The sequence below is a fragment of the Tachyglossus aculeatus genome, chromosome 2 (assembly GCF_015852505.1).
Source record: "Tachyglossus aculeatus isolate mTacAcu1 chromosome 2, mTacAcu1.pri, whole genome shotgun sequence".
Taxonomy (NCBI): domain Eukaryota; kingdom Metazoa; phylum Chordata; class Mammalia; order Monotremata; family Tachyglossidae; genus Tachyglossus; species Tachyglossus aculeatus.
In genome coordinates this window covers 40,926,329-40,947,864 of record NC_052067.1, presented here as the reverse complement: position 1 = coordinate 40,947,864, position 21,536 = coordinate 40,926,329, and the positions used below count along the sequence as shown (strand labels likewise).

At 44.1% G+C, this 21,536-nt stretch overlaps 1 protein-coding gene across 3 annotated transcripts in view; it reads right to left on the bottom strand.

Moving 5' to 3' along the window:
• Positions 1 to 13,162: 13,162 nt before the first annotated feature.
• Positions 13,163 to 21,536, bottom strand: part of LOC119921378 (lysozyme-like protein 1) — a 65,508-nt gene continuing 57,134 nt past the window's right edge. Inside the window, exons 1-5 of one of the 3 annotated variants that reach the window (XM_038741638.1) lie at positions 19,519 to 19,664; positions 17,914 to 18,111; positions 17,503 to 17,661; positions 14,790 to 14,868; positions 13,163 to 13,416 (exon numbers count right to left, since the gene is read on the bottom strand). In XM_038741638.1, the coding sequence (XP_038597566.1) occupies positions 13,347 to 13,416; positions 14,790 to 14,868; positions 17,503 to 17,661; positions 17,914 to 18,052 (447 nt within the window). In that variant the 5' untranslated portion in view covers positions 18,053 to 18,111; positions 19,519 to 19,664 and the 3' untranslated portion in view covers positions 13,163 to 13,346. Of the gene's footprint in view, positions 13,417 to 14,789; positions 14,869 to 17,502; positions 17,662 to 17,913; positions 18,112 to 19,518; positions 19,665 to 21,536 lie in introns of those variants that run through there. The other 2 variants (XM_038741635.1, XM_038741642.1) reach the window with 2 other exon arrangements.

The window sequence follows — 21,536 nt, the reverse complement described above, 5'->3', positions numbered from 1 at the left end:
CTGCCCTAGACAAGCTTATAGAGGGACTTCTTGTTGTTATTATGTGAGATCTCTCCCTGCCAAGCTGCTTCAGTCAGCTCAAACCATCGCCCAGAACCAAGTGTCCAAGCATACAGAGATCTCTTACTGACCAACTGTCTCAGCCGGCCCAGACCATCTAGACTGTAAGCTCACTGTGGACGGAGAACATCAATCAATCAATCAATCAATCAATCGTATTTATTGAGCGCTTACTGTGTGCAGAGCACTGTACTAAGCGCTCGGGAAGTACAAGTTGGCAACATATAGGGACAGTCCCTACCCAACAGTGGGCTCACAGTCTAGAAGATGCCTACCAACTCTGTTATAGCTGCTCTCCCAAGCGCTCAGTACACTGCTCTGCACCCGGTAAGCACTCAACAAATACAATAGATTGACTGAGTATTGTGGAACCCCCTCTAGGTTTTGAATGAATCATTTTCAATCAAAGTGAATTTTCCCTAGACTGCACAGAACAATACATTTCCGGGCAAGTAGTATTCCCTGGGGACAAAGACAAGACTGAACTGCTTTTCACATTGAAAGAGCGGCTGAAAAATACTCTACAAAAACCCCCAGAATTTTAGAGGCTGTTGTACTGAGTCAAATTTCAACTGAGCTTGGTCATAATGATAATAATAATAATTACTAATAGTAATGGCATTTGTTAGGCACTTACTATGTGCCAAGCCCCACAGTAAGTACCAAGGCAGGTACAATCAGATCAGATACAATTGCTGCCCCTCACAGGACTCGCTGTCTAAGAAGGGAAATGCATTTTACCCACGAGGAAACTGAGACCAGAGATCCTACAGTGGGTCTTTGGTGGTTCTACTAGACCACATTGCTTCTCTGCCTTTCTGAGCATCGTTTGATTAATTTTCCTCAGATCCACAATACCTTCAGAAGACATTAAACCCTCTGGTGAATGTTTAGCTAACAAGATAGGCATGTTAGCCTTTCAGATTTCATTATTCCTGGGGAGAGATAGATTGGCTGGAGGATAGTTTTTCCATTACAATGAGATTCCTTCTTCTAATTCCACCCAGCATTGCTTGGTTTCTGGTGTGGATGCCCTTAACCATCTGCTGAATTGGGGAAATGTTTGGGGGAAGATTAGTAGTGGGGAGAGGGATCCAACAGCCTAAGCAGGCTTTGAAAATTTATGCAAAACTAGTCACAGATGTCTTTTCCCAGCTCGTGTGGCATCTCTACTGGAATAAATTATTTACTCGCTACATCATAAATGTTAGGATTATTAAACATTCATAGCACAGGCTGTTGCAAAATCAACTGAAAGTTCAACTATTTTCAAAGGTTTTTGAAGTAGGCTAAGATATATCCCACTCAGGGTCGCACTTGGAGAGTTTCCAGTACTCTACCAGTCTCTGCTTTGGGAGGGAGCGTCAAGCAGAGGCATAGCCATTCCATTCCTAGCTTGGGCAGGGGCCAGAGAGTAGAAGGAAATCTGCTACAAGTCAAAATTCACCCGTGCTGGGCAGCAGCAGCACAGGAGAGAGTCGAGGGCAGAGACTTGAGTTTACTCTGCAGAAGGCGACAATGGTAAATCACATCTGTATTTTTACCAAGAAAGCTTTATGGGTACACTACCAGAATGACTGCAGATGGAGAGCGGGGCGTTCTGGGAGAGATATGCCCGTGGTGTTGCTATGGGTCAGAAATGACTCGACAGCATAAGACAAGATATATCCAAAGATATGAGTGATCCAGTGGGAGTACTTTGAGAAATGCACTCCGGTGGGAAACGTTTTTTGGCAAAAAATTCCTCAATGGACTTTGCACACTGTCTTTTTTAATGCCCGAAAGGAGCATCCAAGGGACTATTGTCATCTGCTTCATCTGAAAGTCCTCTGGAGCAAATTTCTAAATAGGCTGGTTGCCTAAAGCAGTGGGTAAAAGACAAAATTAACTAAACAGTCTCCATCTGCAGAAAAGCACCATTATTCCCTGTAGCGATGATGGCGCATTTGCTGATCCCAGCGAATCCTCTGTTCCTGAGAGGAATGAATAATAGCTGTAGAAAGCAAATTGTTCCTTTACCGAGTCGAGTCATACTGGATCGCCCATCATCATTCGTGCTGTTTTTCGCAAGCCTGTCATTTCTCAGTGACACTTAATAAGCTGGCATCTTTCCATTCTCCTGGCTTGGTCTGTAAGCATTTATGCAGTGATGTGCTGAGTTGCATAAATGGCCGAAATACCTTTCCATTTCTGACTTTATTTGGCAGGTATCGCTTTGCGACTAGATCGTAAACTCTCGACTAAGCTCGTTATGGGCAGGGGATGTGTCTGTTAATTCTGTTGTGAATAATAATAATAGTAATACTAATGGCATTTATTAAGTGCTTACTATGTGCAAAGCACTGTTCTAAGCGCTGGGGAAGTTACAAGGCGATCAGGTTATCCCACAGGGGGCTCACAGTCTTAATCCCCATTTTACAGATGAGGTAACTGAGGCCCAGAGAAGTTAAGTGACTTACCCAAAGTCACACAGCTGACGATTAGCAGAGCTGGGATTTGAACCCATGACCCCTGACTCCAAAGCCCATGCTCTTTCCACTGAGCCACACTGCTGTGCTCTCCCAAGCGCTTAGTATAGTGCTCTGCACATAGCATGTATGCAATAAATAGTAATAATAATAATTATTATTGTAATTGTTAAGCATTTATTATATGCCAGGCACTGTACTAAGTGCTGGGGTGGATACAAGCATATCGGATTGGACTCAGTCCCTGTCCAACCTGGGGCTGACAATATCAATCTCCATTTTACAGATGAGGTAACTGAGGCACAGAAAAGTGGAGTGACTTGCCCGAGGCCACAAAACACACAAGTGACAGAGCCAGGATTCCCAGCCCCGCTGTTTCTTCTAAATACGATTGATTGATCAGTTGATTATGGGCAGGGAACATTTCTGCTTAATCTCTCATACTGAACCCTCCCAAGCTCTTAGAACAGTGCTCTGCACATAGTATCACTCAATAAATTCCATTGATAGGTTGATTACTATTTCTACCTGCACTTGTGTGCCAGTTTTGCAATTAGTCCTTAGCAGTCTGCAGGGGTAAAATATTTTCAAGTCGGTGTTGGGGCAAAGTCTCACCCAATGGAGTATCATAGCAGACAGAACAACCAGGAAGTTGCCAATGGGAGAGGATTTATCCACCGTAAGCACAGACTTTGAGAAGATCGAGAGGTTAAGGACAGCGTGGCAGCAAATGCGTCAGAATGGCAGCAAAGCTACAAAGGTCAAGCACTTTAGCTTGGCAAATTACAAGGTGCACGCAGAGCGCAATGCGGAAGTCCCTTTGGCTACACCTGCCTGCCGAGATAGGAGTTCACCATTCGCATAACTTTGAACACCAAAGTTATCGGAGTTATTGGAGAAGCAGTGTGGTCTAGAGGAGAGAATAAGGGCCTGGGAGACGGAAGGACCAGGGTTCTAATCCCTGTGCCACCAACTGCTTGCTGTGTGACCTTGGAGAAGTCACTTAAACTTCTCTGTGCCTCAGTTTCCTCCACTGCAAAATGGGGATGCCAGTTCTCCTTCCTACTTTGACTGTGAGCCCCACATGGGGCAGGGACTGTGTCCAACCTAATTAGTTTGTGTCTACCCCAGCTCTTACAACAGTGTTTGACATCGTAAGTGCTTAACAAATATCTTAAAAAAAAACAAAGAAAACTCTCTCTCACACATATTCTCTCTCATTGAGCTCTCTCTCTCTCTCTCCCCGCTAGACTGTAAGCTCCCTCTAGGGTGTATACTTATGGGCAGGGAACATGTCTACCAACATGCTTAGTAACAAGCACTTAGGACAGTGCTCTGCATACAGTAAATGCTCAATGAATTGATTGAGTGGTAATAATAATAATAATAATGGCATTTATTAAGTGCTTACTATGTGCAAAGCACTGTTCTAAGCGCTGGGGAGGTTACAAGGTGATCAGGTTGTCCCACAGGGGGCTCACAGCCTTAATCCCCATTTTACAGATGAGGGAACTGAGGCACAGAGAAGTTAAGTGACTTGCCCAAAGTCACACAGCTGACAATTGGCGGAGCCTGGATTTGAACCCATGACCTCTGACTCCAAAGCCGTGCACTTTTCATTGAGCTACGCTGCTCAATGGTAAATGTATGACCACCAGTTAAGGCCCTATATTTTGGGCACTGACTTTCTGTGCCACTTTGCTAAATGGGCAAACTGGGCATTTGTCCATTGGGACAAACTCTGCCATCAGTATCACCCCAGACCTTGCCTCTGCCTCAACAGATACCTTATATGAGGAAGGCCAGAAGGAAGGCCAAGGTCAGGAATATATCTGTTCTCTAGGGAGAAGTTGAAAGACGCTTCATAGAAACAGAGAAGCGGCCTATGTAGCGGATATAGCATCGGCTTGGGAGTCAAAAGGTCATGGATTCTAATCCCAGCTCCGCCATTTATCTGTTGTGTGACCTTGGGCAAGTCACAACTTCTCTGTGCCCAAGTTAACTCATCTGTAAAAAAATGGGGATTAAGAGTGTGAGCCCAGTGTGGGACAGGGACTGTGTCCAACCTGATTAACTTGTATCTAGCCCAGTGCTTAGAACAGTACTTGGCACATAGTAAGCATTTAGCAAGTACCAGAATTATTATTATTATTTGGGCCGAGGGAAACCATGGCTACCATTTAGTACTCCATGGAAGCATCCCTCGCAGAGAAAGGGCCCTAGTTTGAGAATGTTCCTTGAAGGAAGGAAACATGTCCACCAACTCTGTTGTATTGCACTCTCCCAAGTGTTTAGTACAGTGTTCTGCACCCAGAACATTGACTGAATGAACCTAATAAACCTGGAAAAAGGCATCGCCTGTAATAATGTTTGAATTGTCATAAGCTGGGTTGAATACATTCATAAGGGGATTTGGTGAAAAGTGTGGGAAGAACCATGACATTGATCAATCTATCAGTGGCATCCATTGAGTGCTTACTATGGAGCACTGCACTAAGCGCTTGGGAGAGTACAATACGACGTAATAAGCAGATGTATTCCCTGCCCACAGTGAACTTACAGTCTAGAGGGGGAGACATCAATATAAATAAACAATTTATAATATATAATTTAAACATGTGTACATAAGTGCGGTGGGGTGGTGATGGAGTGAATATCAAATGTCCAAAGGTCACGGATCCAAGTGCATAGATGCAGAAGGGAGAGGGAGCCAGGAAAAAGAGGGCTTAATGGGGGAAGGCCTCTCGGAGGAGATGTGTCCTTAGTAATACTTTGAAGATGGAGAGAATGACGGTTTGGCATAGATGGAGTGGGAAGGAGTTCCAGGTTAAGGGGAGGACACGGAAAAGGGGTCGGCGGCAAGATAGATGAGATTGGGATCCAGTGAGTAGGCTAGTGCTAGAGGAGCGGAGCGTATAGCCTTAGTACAGGGCTCTGCATGCAGTAAGCGCTCAATAAATACCATTGACTGATTGGTGACAGTCTATCTTAAAAGGACTATAAATAAAAGGATTAGAATTTATTCTTAAAAGTTATTTCAGTAGTTGTTGGACTGGTTACTCATGCCGTTATTTTTGATATATCAGAAGAGAAAATTTGGTGAAATGCCTTTTTATTATTGGCTATTTCCAACTCATCCTTAAATTTTCCATTTTTTTCCCCTATAAGGATGCTTTATGACTAGAATGACAATTTATGACAGTCTGTTTCACTTGCCAGCAATTTATGCCATTTGCTCTTCACCCAGCAGATTGATAAATAAATAAAGAATTTAAATGAGAATTCCCTTGTGGTGAACTGTAGGCGTCTTTTAGAAATTACAGTTTAGCTCAAACCACAAGGTCCAATAGATAACCGTTTCCTTGTCTTGCCTCCCACCTTTAAAAATAATAATGCCCTCACCCCTTCCCTATTAAAGACAGTAACTGTTATTTAAAACTCACCATTCTAAATTAAACTAGCGTTGGATTGAAAACATTCAAAGGGATCGGAATTGAGATTATTCTGGTAACCAGAAAGAGCTACCCTTTTAGAAATAAACCTTTCATTTTATACCAAGCACTCATTGAACTTCTCGGCTCATCTCCAGTTTCCACTGATTGAAGTCGTATTTTGGTTTAAAAGATCATAAATATGCTCTCAAATGCTGATTGTTTTCTTTCTTATTGTAATCAGTCGCACACTAGACAAGAGGAAAATCAGAAGGGTTTAAAGTCCCTCTGTCTTCAGTGCTTTCTTTTGACTTCTATTTCCCTCCACTGGCTTAGTCTAAGAAGAGAGATCTTTTTTTGTAATATACAATCAAGTCAACATTTCTGTCTCCCATTCTTCATATTTCAGCCCCACTGGCTCCAGGCTTTTCCCCATTTCCCCGCAACCCACAAAGAGACCTATCTGACTGTCAAAATAAATTATTTGCGTCAGAAGGACCACTCGGGCCATACTGGTGTTTACTCTACAGACATTAGCGTCAACATAGTAATTTTTTTTTCGCGGCATTTGATAAGTGCTTACTATGTTCCAGGCACTGTACTAAGCACTGGGGTAGATAGAAGCTTATCAGGTTGGGGATTAAGAATGTGAGCCCTACATGGGACAGGGACTGTGTCCAACCTAACTTGCATCTACCCCAGCGCTTAGAACAGGGCTTGGCTCATAGTAAGTGCTTAACAGTACCATCATTATTATTAATTTCCCACCTTCAAAACCCTTCCAAAAATCCCACTCACTCCAGGAAGCCTTCCCTAATTGATTCACAACATTCTGGTTGTGTCAACCGAGCAGTAGCGATTACACATTTCAATGGTACATTTAGGGGCTCTTTCGTGTATACATTGCATTTATTTATGTATTCAGTTATTTACCAGAAGCATCATGGTCTAGTGGAAAGAGCACAGGTTGGGAGTCAGGAGAACTGGGTTCTAATGCTGACTCCACCATTTGTCTACTATACAATCTTGGACAAGTCGCATAACTTTTCTGTGCCTCAGTTTCTTCATCTGAAAAATGAGGCTTAAATGCCCATTCTCCCACCCTCTTTTGACTAAGTTCAAAGCAGGATAGGGATTTTTTTTTCCTCCTGCTCCCCTATTTGTAAATTCCTTTTGTTGGTCTCCCTTCTCTATTAGACTGTGATGATAATAACAACAACAATATTATTTGTGGTTTTACTATGCATAAAGCACTGTATTATTATTATTATTATGGTACTTGTTAAGTGTTTACTATGTGCCAGACACTGTACCCCTATCCCATATGGGGTTCACAGGCTAAGAGGGAGAACATGTATTTAATCCCCACTTTACAGATGAGGAAACTGAGGTACAGAGCAGTTAAGTGACTTACCCAAGGTCATGTACCAGACAAGCAGCAGAGCAGAGATTAGAACCCAGGTCTTTAGACTCCCAGGCCTGTGATTTTTCCAGTAGGCCACTCTGCTTCTCCATGAGGGAAGGAAATGTGTTTCTTCCTCCTAGTAGTACAATGCACTCTGTAGATGCTCAATAAATACCACAGACCGATGGAAAAACACACTGGTTGGGAGGGACAAATAGCATTCACTCTGTCAGGGCCTAAGGGTGCCATTTTTAAAACATTGGACCAGGCATTTCACAACTAGTGTGCCAGAAGAATTATTGTGGCAGGGAGAGAGAAATGCTGATGGCAGTGGAAATACACAGTTTTCGCCCCATTCCTCGGTAGGACAATAAATGCTGATTGATTGTAACCAGTGTTACAATTCAGTTACCGTGAAGTTGCATCCAGAACAGGAAAAATCAACCATCTTAGCTCCATTTATCAAAAAGGCATTAGTTTAACTCTAAGTTCATATAAAGGGCACAGGTGGGTGAGAGGAAAGGGGCAGCCACAGGAGATGGCTGTTAAAGCATTTTTGGTGGCTTTAGTGCATTAATAGCCCCAGATATTAGTTCTTTAGAAAATGGAAAGTTGTTATTCTTTGGCTTAATTCTCAATCTTTACTCCCCCAATTGTCTCTTGAACAAGTGTAACTTCAACCATAATAATAAAATTAGATGTGATATTTAAGTGCTTACTATTAGCCAAGCACTGTACTAATCACTGGGGCAGATACCAGATAATTAGGTCCCACGTGGGGCTCACTGTAGAAGGTGGAGGGAGAACAGGTATTGATTGAATTCCCATTTTGCAGATGAGGGAACTGAGGTACGGAGAAGTGACTTGCCCACGGTCACTCAGCAGAGAAGTGGTGGGGCTGGGATTAGAACCCAGGTCCTTCTCAAGCCCGTGCTCATTAGGCAACACCACTCACTTCTCAGGATTTTATATATATTTGGTTGTGATGAAGAGAGGTGTGAATCATGGCTCCTGGGTGAGGTAATATTGCACTGTATTTAGGACAGGTGTTCTGGCTACAATAGGACCGGGTCATTTATGCCTTAAGGAGCAATGTGGCTTTTTGGAAAACACAAGCATAGAGGCAGTGTGGTCTAGTGGATAGAGCATGGGCCTGGGAATCAGAAGGACCTGAGTTGTAATCCTGACTCCGCCACATAATAATAATAACGATGGCATTTATTAAGCGCTTACTATGTGCCAAGCACTGTTCTAAGCTCTGGGGAGGTTACAAGGTGATCAGGTTGTCCCACGGGGGGCTCACAGTCTTCATCCCCATTTTACAGATGAGGGAACTGAGGCCCAGAGAAATGACTCACCCAAAGTCACACAGCTGACAAGTGTTGGAGCCGGGATTCGAACCCATGACCTCTGACTCCAAAGCCCGGGCTCTTTCCACTGAGCCATGCTGCTTCTCATGTCTGCTGGGTGACCTTGAGCAACCCAAAAATAATATGTTTTGTTTCGTTGTCTGTCTCCCCCTTCTAGACTGTGAGCCCGCTGTTGGGTAGGGACCGTCTCTATATGTTGCCAACTTGTACTTCCCAAGTGCTTAGTACAGTGCTCTGCACACAGTAAGCTCTTAATAAATATGATTGAATGAAATCACTTCACTTCTCTGTGCCTCAGTTCCCTCACCTGTAAAATGGGGATTAAGACCTTGAACCCCATGTAAAATATGGACTGTTTCCAACTTGATTAGCTTGTATCTTCCCCAGGGCTTAGAATAGTGCCTGGCACATAGTAAGTGCTCAACAAATCCTGGCAACACCGATTGTCAGCTGTGTGACTTTGGGCAAGTCACTTAACTTCTCTGTGCCTCAGTTCCCTCATCTGTAAAATGGGGATTAAGACTGTGAGCCCCCCGTGGGACAACCTGATCACCTTGTAACCTCCGCAGCGCTTAGAACAGTGCTTTGCACATAGTAAGTGCTTAATAAGTGACATCATTATTAAATACCATAAAAACCCCCACAACACAAGCCATCCTAGAGGAAAATCTGCTCTTGTTCATTCGTAGTCGGTTGACAGAAGGCTATCGGTATGAGCTTTCTGTTTTGTTTATTTTCAAGATTCTACAATGAAAATTTATTCTTCAGGATTTTCTCAAATGAATTAGTCTTGCTGTTCAAAGCAGTGAGCTTCTTTACTCTACCGAAGTGCTTGTCCATAATACGAGGACATGGAATCCCTTGTTGTGCTCATTATAAAACATCTGCTCATTCAGAGCCATGTTTTATTATCAGTTGGCCCCGCTGAAATTAGAATTAAGAGGAGCAATTTTCCTCAAATTGGAAATGTGATGCAAAGCTGGATGTAGCATAAGCATGGTTTTCTGAAAAAAATGACTTTATTCTCTACAGTTCTTTTTAGAGGCACCAGGGCAGAGGGAGAGTAGGAATCTCCAAGGGCAACAGAACTTATCTCAATGGATCAATCAACTGTATTTATTGAGCGCTTACTGTGTGCAGAACACTGTACTGAGCACTTGGGAACGTACAATACAACAGAGCTGGTAGATTCTCAAACTTCATTAAGTTTTTGCTTCCCAAGTGTTTCTTCTAGACTGTAAGCTCCCCGTCTACATTGTTAGTGGCTTCCGCATAGGGAATGGATCTACCAATTCTGTTATATTCTACTCTAAAGCTCTTATTACAGTGGTCTGCATGCAGTAAGTGATCAATAAATACAATTAATTGATCTGCATCTAGGACTTCTTTGAATCGCATCCCTGAACTGTGTTGTTCCAAAGTAACTCTTACAGACATTTTATATAAGGGCACATTTTGTGATGGATTTTTTAAAAAATAGAGTGAACTTACGCTTTGAAAGTGACCTTCCTGATGATCAGTTGGTATTGATGAGTGTGGGTGAGTAACGGAGAGAATTTCTTCCACTCCTGCACACCACACTGTGCCCATGAAAATATAGAGTAACAGAGAGAATTTCTTCCGTTCCTGCACACCACACTGTGCCCATGAAAATATAGCAGGCAAGCATTTGATATTCACCCAACCCCACAGCATTTTTGTACATCTCCTTAAAGTATTTAATATACACTATTTATATTAATATGGTCAGTGAACACAGCTGCTAATTCTGTTGTATTGTACTCTCCCAAGCGCTTAGTACAGTGCTCTGCACATAATAAGCACTCAATAAATACTATTGATTCATTTGTTGATTAACTTAGCTCCCTCTCCACTGGGAATAAGTATTGTTCCAGAATCTAGGAGACAGTTGAATGACCCCCCACCTTGGCAAGATATCAGAAAGGGATTACCTATGTGAGAAGTAGCATGGTCTAGTGGAAAGATCACAGCCCTGAGAGTCAGAGGACCTGGGTTCTAATCCCATCTTGGCCACCTGCCTGCTGTGTGACCTCAGGAAAGTCACAACTTCTCTGCGCCTCTATTTCCTCATTTGGAAAATGGGAATTAAGTGCCCAATCTCCTTCTCGCTCAAACTGGGATCTCTGTGTGGGACAGGAACAATGTCTAGCCTGACTTTCTTGTATCTACCCAAGTATTTGTTTCATTGCTTGGCACAAGGTAAGGGCTTTACGAACACCATGATTATTATTAACAGGGCAAAATAACCTTCTGCCATTTTCAGAGTCAACTGCGGGTGCTTAGGCCAAACATTTGCTCTTTCATCGTTGTGAGAAATAGCTAATGGAGAACAGCAAGACATATTGCAAATGCAAAGTTTCCTTTAATTAACAAAGTAAGGAAACTGGATTCAAGGCTTGGTTAGAAGAGGATTCAGCCCCAGATCTGACAAGAGAACAAGATCTTTGATTTTTTGACTCCAACACCACCTCCTGACTCTGGTTCCTGAACGAACCTCGGCCGATCAGTGACCTTTGAACTCCCAAGTGCTCCCGACCCCGCTAAGATGGGAAGACGATGTTTGTAAACACCTAGGAGCGCTATTGCAAAAATCAATATCCTCGTATTTGCTTTATTCTCCCGCCTTTCGTCCCTGTTGACCCAAGCCTGCTATTAGCTGTTGATGACCTCCAAAGAAGTAATGAGTTGGAAAGAGGTGACAGAAAACTGGATCTGGACTCCAACCGTGAATAACGCTCCCATCAATTGCTTCGGTCATTAATGGCCCTTAACCGCGGTAACTCAACGGGATTAATTCAAGCAAATAGGGCCTTGGGGCTATTACGTGATCCGGTAATGTAGCTTGCGGGCTGTAGAGGGAAATCCCTTTCCATTCTCAGATTGATCTCCATTTGATGAGCTTGATTGGATGCCATCTGAATTATTTATACTGTGAGATGCAGAGCGTGGGTATCAGGAAATGCCTTATCTTAGAGTGGGGTGGTTAGGGAGGGAGTCATAGAAAATGGGATTATTGATCTCACACCTAAGATCCTTATTGTCTCTTCAGTAAGAGTAAGAGTAAGATTGAAGAGTAAGTCTTCAATCAGGCTAATAAATGGGCACTATCTTCCGTTTGTTTTTTTTTCCAAATTTATCCAACTGAAAAAGACATGACAAATGCAATGTGGGAAGTGGCTATCTCTCTAAGACTGGACTACTGATCCCCTGTCCTCACTGAGGCATCTTCAATTGCCTTCCTAAATTCCCACCTCTTCCAAGAAGCCTTCCCCAATGAAATCCCCACAAATCACGTTGTGTGAAGTCAACCGCCACTCTTAGTCCAATTACATACTTAATCCCAGACTCAGCACTAATGCCTATATAGGTATATTCAACTGTACACTCAATTATTGGTTCATCTGGGAAAATCCATACTTTTACTGCTTTAGTGCTGTAAAAATGTGTCTTCCTCCCTAATTAAATTGTCAAACCCTTGTGGATCCGTTTTTCCTTTTTAGCATTTGCTTCAGGCTTAGTCTCCCAAGTGCTTACTGCAGTGTTTTGCACACAATAGGCACTTAATACATACCACTGATTGCCCATTATAATCAGGGCACTTTGGAGGGAATGTGGCAGACTCTACAGTCAGTCAAAGGCATTTTTTGAGTACTTACTGTGTGCAGAGCACTGTCCTAAGTGCTCGGGAGAGTAAAATGCAACAGAAGTAGCAGACATATTCCCTGCCCATAGCAAGCTTACAGTGTAGATGGGGAGGCAGACATTAAAATCAATTAAAATAAATCACTTTTCCACTGTCAGCTTATCCTGTCACAGGAAAAGGCAAATGTCCAAGAGTGCCCAGCCAAGATGGCTCTGTCCACTCCCAGAAAGGGGAAATATGCTTAGTGGAAAGAGCCCGGGCTTGGGAGTTAGAGATCATAGGTTCTAATCCCGCCACTGCCACTTGTCAGCTGTATGACTTTGGGCAAGTCACTTCACTTCTTTGTGCCTCAGTTACCTCATCTGCAAAATGGGGATGAAGCCTGGGACAACCTGATCACTTTGTAACCTCCCTAGCACTTAGAACAGTGCTTGGACCATAGTAAGCACTAACAAATACGATTATTATCATCATCATTCCTGGACTCTCCAAGTCTAGATTGTAAACTCGTCTGTAGACAATAAGCTCTTTGTTGGCAGGGAATGTGCCAGTTTATTGTTATAGTGTACTCTCCCAAGCGCTTAGTACAGTGCTCTGCACACAGTAAGTGCTAAATACAATCAAATGAGCTATTCCCACTTTGTTACCTTCTTTTTAGGTCCTTTACCTTCCCTCCTTAATAACCTTCACACACATTGATTCCAGAGAAAGCTCCTTAGTTAATAACCACTACTATGCCTTTTTTTTTTTAAAGGAATCTGTATTCAGAGAGGAGTGAATAACCTGTGCATTTCGTGGCCTCACAAAAGTTGGATATCTTCCTTTTTGGTTGGGGATTGCAAAACAGTAACACAATTCCCCAGGAGAGGGAGAGGAAAAGAGAGAAAAGCGTTTCCTTGGGGCGAATCTGGGCCCAAGTCAGCCGCTGCAGGAGATCCACAGGGAATTTCACTCATCACAGCGATACAGCCATCTTTTCAGGCCGTGACTATTCTGGCAGTTCTCCTTCCAGCCGTACCTGAAGAGGAAAAGGCAGTGGCTTAATGTCTGTCTTCCCCTCTATACTGTAAGCTCGTTGTGGGCAGGGAATGTGTCCATTTATTGTTAAACCGTACTCTCCCCAGCGCTTAGTATGGTGCTCTCCACACGGCATTCATTCATTCATATTTATTGAGCACTTACTGTTTGCAGAGCATTGTACTAAGCACTTGGGAGAGTACAATGTAACAATGAACAGACACATTCCCTGCCCACAACGAACCTAGAGTGTGAACAATGAGAAGCAACATGTTGAAGTGGATAAAGCACAGACCTGAGAGTCAGAAGGTCATGGGTTCTAATCCCTGCCCTGCCATTTGCCTGCTGTGTGACCTTGGGCAAGTCACTTCACTTCTCTGGGCCTCAGTTCCCTCCTCTGTAAAATGGTGATTAAGACCGTGAGCCCCACGTGGGACAGGGACTGTGTCCAACCCGATTATCTTGTATGTATCCCAGTGCTTAGAACAGTTCCAGCCACATAGTAAGCACTTAATGGATACCATTATTATTATTATTATTACAGTCTATTGGCAGTGAGTGGGGTGCTGAGGTGATTTCAATGGTTGTCTCAGTCTAGAAAGCTCTTGTCTAATTTTATTCCTTCAGTTGGACAAGTCTCCTTTGGGAGCCATTGACACGGTGCCATTCCAAGGAAGGAATCTTGTCAGTCCTATCCAAAATTGTCCCAAAGCCTGCAGCGCTATACTGAAGTGTGACTCCCTAAAGGGCCACACCTACTGAGTGGTTATTAATACTCTGACTCAGCCTTTCAATCAATCAATCAATCGTATTTATTGAGCGCCTCCTGTGTGCAGAGCACTGTACTAAGCACTTGGGAAGTACAAGTTGGCAACATATAGAGACAGTCCCTACCCAACAGTGGGCTCAAGGTGGCCTAACGACAGATTCATTAATTCATTCGTATTTACTGAGCGCTTACTGTGTGCAGATAGTAGCATAGCCTGGTGGCTAGCACAATGGATTGGGAGTCACGACAGTCTTGATGCCCATTTTAAAGATGAGGTAACTGAGGCAGGGAGAAGTTAAGTGACTCGCCCAAGGTCACACAGAAGACAGCCGACACAGACGATGAGAAAGGAGTTCGAAGGAGCCAGAGATAGCAAGCCTGCTAGTTCTGCTACTGCGCTCATATTTTATAATAATGTACGGGCACGTACTGGTTGAAAGGAGTTATGTAAAATGATGTATTTGGTCAACTGATTTTGCGCTGGGCTTCACTGTTATTGGAGTGAATGTATGGTGCTGTCCTAGGGTTGGAATTGGCTGAAAGAAGAGAAAGGAGAAAAGCAATCCATCAACATTCTCTAAGAAACCTCAACCACTTGTCCTTACCAATATCCCAGTCCTTCCTTTTCTTTAACGATTTTCTTGGCACATTCAATGCTCTTGCTCAAGTCGGTACTCTGGAAGTCTGTGGGAAAATAAAATTCACAGAGAAAGTGCATTACCCTTTGAGACGAATGAATTATGCATCAGTCCAGAGACTGACTATACGTGAGAGGCTTCTCCCGTAAAGATGTGTGCGCTAGCCGCAGTCTGGTAGAATTAGTAAAGCAAGGCCTGGTTATAATGAGCTCCCTTAATGACAGCTCAGAAAGAAAACAACAGCCTTTGCTTGATTCCCACAAGTGCTTGGCTTTGACTGGATGTAGCATCCTGATGCCTGGATTTGGCAGAAACTTTCCTGAAGCTAGTGGTATTAATAAAAACTACGGCATTTGTTAAATGCATCTTGTACTGATTTGCTTCCTTTTTTCACCCCCTGACCTCGGCTCCACAGCACCTACGTACATAGCCGTAATTTATTTATTCGTATTTATTTTTTTTGTCCCCCCCCGCTAGACTGTAAGTTAATTGTAGACAGGGAATGTGTCTGTTATATTGTTCTATCCCATGGGTTTAGTATAGTGTTCCATACTAAATTCTGTACTAATGAATGAATTGTACCAATTCTACTAACGAACAAATTGAGTAAGCACTCAATAAACACGATTGATTGTGTTGGAGTAGATACAATATATTGAGATCAGAACAGCTCGGGTCTCAGCAGCGGACAGAGCATGGGCTTGGGAGTCAAAGGTCTTGGGTTCTAATCCCAGCTCCTCCACTGCGTGGCCTCAGGCAAGTCACTTCACTTCTCTGTGCCTCAGTTACCTCATCTGACTCTCAGACCTGTGCTCCATCCACAAGGCTATGCTGTCTCTCTTCAGTCTAACCCTCTTAACAATTCCTGGATCCCAAATGGGTCCAAGGAAGTTGCAATTGAGTTCCTACAACAAGGTGGCTCTAGATTTTCTCTAGGTCACATTCAACCTCTGATTTTCTTGGTTGTGTTCCGCTGTCTCCCTCAGTAAATGCTTGGGGAAGCTTAGTTAACATCCCATAACCAGATTCGGGAGGCCTTTTAGGAAGTGGATGAGGAAAATCACTGAAGAATAAGTCTCAGCTCTGATTGTGCAATAAGGCTCATGGCCCCATCCTATTTTCCCTCCCTACCACCTCATCAATGGACTTAGTCATCATTAATCACATTTATTGAGCGCTTACTGTGTGCAGAGCACTGTACTAAGTGCCTGTCCCAACCCCTTGAGCACTTAGATACTCCCCCAACTAATCCCATCTCCACAGCATTAAGGAAACAAGGAAGAAGTGTGGCCCAGAGTTTAGAGCACAGTCCTGGAAGTCAGAAGGACCTGGTTTCTAATCCCAGCTTTGCCGTGTGTCTGCTGTGTGACCTCGGGTAAGACACTTCACTTCTCTGGTCTTCAATGATCTCATCTGTAAAATGGGGATGAAGACTGTGAGCCCCATGTGGGACAGGGACTATAACCAACCTGATTACCTTGTATCTAAAACAGTGCCTTTCACAAGGTAGCCGCTCATCAAATACCGTAAAAGATGAAAATCTCCTTATTATTATGACATTTGTTAAGCACTTATTACGGGTTAAGCACTGTTCCAAGGGCTGGGGTAGACAAATTAATCAGGTTGAACACAGTCCCTGTCCTATTTGGGGCTCAAAGTTTAAGTAGGAGGGAGTAGTATTTAATCCCCATTTTACAGTTGAGGAAACTGAGGCCCAAGATCACCCAGCAGACACGTGGAGGAGCAAGATTAGAACCTAGGTCTTCTGACGCCCAGGCCTGGGCTTCTTTTTTTTTTTTTTTGCATTTGTTAAGCGCGCTGGGGGGATACAAGGTGATCAGGTTGTCCCACGTGGGGCTCACAGTCTTCATCTCCATTTTACAGATGAGGTAACTGAGGCTCTGAGAAGTTAAGTGACTTGCCCAAGGTCACACAGCAGACATGTGGCAGAGCCAGGATTCGAACCCATGACCTATGACTCCAAAGCCCGGGCTCTTCCCACTGAGCCATGCAGCTTCTCTTTTACCACTAGGCCACCCTGCTTCTTAATTACGTTGGACTAGGTTGCTTCCCTTCCTTGAAATTGTAATTGATTTTAATACCTGTCACCCCAGTTAGACTGTTGAGTTCCTTGAGGGCAGAGATCATATCATACTCATACTCGTATTTGATTGTACTCTCCCAAGCTTTTACTGCAGTGCTCTGCACAAAATAAGTACTCAAACACCATCAATTGATTGTTTAATAAATACCGTTAAGTGAGGCCATTCGATTGTAAAGTCTTTGAGAGCAGACACAATGTCGTGGCCCTCTGTATATTTCCCAAGCCTCAAGAACTCTGATTTTTTTAATGATTATTTGTTAAGCGCTTACTATACACCAAGCATTGTTCTAAGCGCTGGGGTAAACACAAGTCAATCAGTCCCTGTTCTCCATGAGGCTCACAGTCTATGTTTTGAATTCCCCTTTTGCAGTTGAGTAAACTGAGATCCAAGGTCACACAACAGGCAAGTGGCAGACCCGGGATTAGAACCCAGGTCCTCTGACTCCTAGGCCCACGGTTTTTTTCCCCCCGATGAGGCTATGCTGCTTCCCTGTTCTGCACACAGCTCAGAAATGCCTGGGACAGAATTTCGGCTGAATGTTTCTGTTCCGGGAGATTTTGAGAGTCTGATCATACCACTGCAGATATGGTGGCAGCGGTTCTTGCTGTGCTTCTCATGGTTGGTACACCACTCTTTGCTGTTGATTTGGAAGATGCCATAACTAGTGCTCCCATCTTCTTCTTTGTGTTCTGCAGTGGTATTGAACTTGCTCGCGTAGAAAGTCAGGCAGACCCCTAAAAGCCGCCAAAGAGAAGCTTTGTCAGGCAACGGAGAGACCCCCAAAGCACCTGGGAAAATGACGTGCATAAAGAGAGTGCGACAAAAGGGACGGAGCTCCAATTTTTGAGCAGAGAAAAGAATGAGAGGACCGAGAGGCCAAAGTGTCAGAATAAGACTTACAGAGCAAGCTCGGAAAATGGGCCGGATTCAGGAATAGAGGGTTAGGAAAGAAAGTGAAGAGAGGTAGAATGAGAATAAAAACTTACAATTTTCCAGGCTGTAACCGTCATAGCCATCTAGCCCTTCATTCCTTAGTATATTGGCTACTTCACAGCGGCTCAACAATTTAGCTGCATTAGACACAATCAGGCAGCTTATCAAGGACAGAGTCATGGAGATCTTCATCTCGTGTACTGGACCTTTCTGAATTCGTCAGAATGATTCCTCCCCCAGGATATGAAGTCCTTTGAAAAATATGAAAAGAGCAACATATGGGCTTTAAGATGGCAAAAAGCTACTGTATCCTCTTATCTTTGACATTCTCCTGATGCACAGAACTTCCTTCCAAAATCTAAGAACATTAGTCAGACATTCCCTGCCACCCCATACTGTGATAAATGTCTTCAATTTAGAAGGGAAAATTGAACTACATGGCAAGAAAGGTAGAAAAAAAAAGTGAAAATGTCCAGTTATCCTGGCAGCATTATTAAGTCGTTCTTGAAAATGGAAGTCCTTTTCCTCTCAGGGTTACATCTGAGAGTTGATTTAGAGTATCTCACTAGACTGTAAGCTCTTCAAAGGCAGGGATCGTGTCTTTCTCAATTTATTGGATTTTCAAAAGTGCTTGGTACAGTGCTCTGCATAGCGTAAATATTCAATAAATGTGATTGATTGATGACCCCAGCAGACAGGCAATCTGAATTGTAGGAAATACTGGCATTAGGAACCATCTCTCTGCACACAGTAAGCGCTCAATAAATACGATTGATTGATTAAATTCAAGGGTCTCCAGAGCCCCTGAATCAACCCTGCTAGTTTTACCTAGACATGTCAATGAGAATGAATTGCCCCACGATAGGTTATTGCCCTTTAGGGGCGAAAAGACTGGGAGGAAATTAACCAGAGTGTCTTTTGAACCCAAGTGGCTACATTGCTACACTGAGAACTTCCTGCAAAGAAGGAGGTGGCAACAAGCTATCCCAAACTCTTGTTGGCCTGGCCACTCTTATTTTTGACCTCCTTAATTACTCTCCTTAAACCCTAGATAATCCTGTTCCTGGCCAAGTCTTTTGACTAAAGAAGGCAAGGGTAGCAATAAACTCAAAAAGAATTAAAAACAGTGTCTTCCTTTGGTGATACATATCTTCATACTAGGTGGCTTCCTCTACCTTTTCTTCTTAATGGTATTTGTTAAGCACTTACTATGTGCCAGGCAATATATTAAGCACTGGGATAGATTCTAGACAATCAGTCCATGTCCAACATGGGGCTTGCTGCTTTAATCTCCATTTTACAGATGAGGTAACTGAAGAACAGAGAAGTGAAATAACTTGCCTGAGTTCACACAGCAGACAAGCGATAGAGCTGGGATTAGAACCCTGGTCCTCTAACTCTTTCCACTAGGCCACCCTGCTTCTCCTCCCGGTAATTTCTTTTTGTGCATCTTCCCTGATAGACTTGCAAGCTCCTCGAGAGGAAAGGATCATGCCTAACTCTACGTGACTCTCCCAGTGGCTTAGTACAGTGGTCTGCAAAGAGCTTAGTACGGCGGTCTGCGAAGAGTAAGAGCTTAATCAATGCCACTGATAGATTAAACTGATGGAAAGATTTCCCAAATCCCGTCTTAAAAACATTTTTCTTTCTCTTTTCACCTCGTATTTTGTCTGTCTACGGGACCCACTTACGGATTCTTCAAGCGACACCCCAAGGCGAAGGCTGGAGGACTATGTAGCTTATTCACCAGTTCACCTTCATGCCACAAGCCTTATCCGAGAGATACAAACCAAGTCAGATCTCTCAGCTGGGCACCTCCTCCTTTGGAATCCTCCCCTCACACTCGATCCTTATGACCTCAGTGAGGAGGGGGCTAGGGTTCTGAAGCAGCCTTGTGGGAGTCATTTGGAACATTTAGCTGCCCTGGATGCAGGCAGTCAATCAATCAATCAATCATATTTATCGAGCACTTACTGTGTGCAGAGCACTGTACTAAGCACTTGGGAAGTACAAGTTGACAACATATAGAGACAGTCCCTACCCAACAGTGGGCTCACAGTCTAAAAGGGGAAGGAAAGATGAGAAAACTGAGGCCCAGAGCAGTGAAGTGGCTGACCGGAGGTCACTCTGCATCATCATCATCATCATCAATCGTATTTATTGAGCGCTTACTGTGTGCAGAGCACTGTACTAAGCGCTTGGGTAGTACAAGTTGGCAACATATAGAGACAGTCCCTACCCAACAGTGGGCTCACGTCTAAAAGGGGAAGGAAAGATGAGGCAGTCAAGGCTGTGGGTGGGATGGGTGCTCTCTGATTGGTTCAGGAGGGATGGGATCCAACTGATTGGTTCAGGAGGGATGGGATCCATCTTACTGGCTCAGGAGGGACGGGGACCAGCTGATTGGTTCAGGGGGGATGGGCGCCATCTGATTGGTACAGGAGGGAGGGGCACCATCTGATTGGTTCGGGAGGGACGGGCACCATCTGATTGGTTCGAGGGGGATGCGATCCATCTGATTAGTTTAGGAGGTATGGGCACCATCTTATTGGCTCAGGAGGGAGGGGCACCAACTGATTGGTCCAGGAGGGACAGGCATCATCTGATTGGTCCAGGAGGGATGGGCAACATCTGATTGGTCCAGGAGGGATTGACATCATCTGATTGTTTCAGGAGGGATGGGCACCATCTGATTGGTCCAGGAGGGATGGGCATCATCTTATTGGTTTGGGAGGGATGGGCACCATCTGACTGGTTCAGGAGGGATGGGATCCATCTGATTAGTTCAGGAGGGATGGGATCCATCTGATTGGTTCAGGAGGGATGGGTACCATCTGATTGGTTCAGGAGGGATGGGCACCATCTGATTGGCTGTGAGGTATGGGATCCATCTGATTGGTTCAGGAGGGATGGGCACCATTTGATTGGCTCAGGAGGAATGGGCACCATCTGATTAGTTCAGGAGGTATAGGATCCATCTGATTGGTTCAGGAGGGATGAGCACCATCTTACTGGTTCAGGAGGGATGGGCACCATCTTACTGGTTCAGGAGGGATGGGCACCATCTTACTGGTTCAGGAGGGATGAGCAACATCTTACTGGTTCAGGAGGGATGGGTACCATCTTACTGGTTCTGGAGGGATGGGCACCATCTTACTGGTTCAGGAGGGATGGGCCCCCTCTGACTGGCTCAGGAGGCGGCCATCCTCTCCTCACCTCAGCACAGCCAAACTGGATTCTGTGGCCATCCCTGAAGCCCTCTGAGGTGGCACTGGGGTGGGGAGACAGAGCTGGAGTGGGTCAGGCTCAGATTATTCCTCCACTGTCAACCCAGTTGGGTTGAGTGTGGAGCCAAGCTGCTTCTGAAATTGTTTTACTTCTGCCATGGTGCTCGGATTGGCGCCAAGACAAGAAGCTGCTTAAAATAGCATCTTCAGTGGTATTCATTAACTGCTTACTACATGCAGAACACCGTACTGAGCAATCGGGAGAGTACAGTAAAATAGAATTGGCAGATATGTTCCCCGTTCCACAGTGAACTTTGCAGTCTAGATGGGGAGAGACATTACAAAAATAAATAACTTATAGCTAGGTGAAAGAGGGAAGACTTGTCTCCAAGAGGGACAAAAGGGACTTCCTCTCTTCCATCCCTCCTTCAGACACACCCCTTACCAGA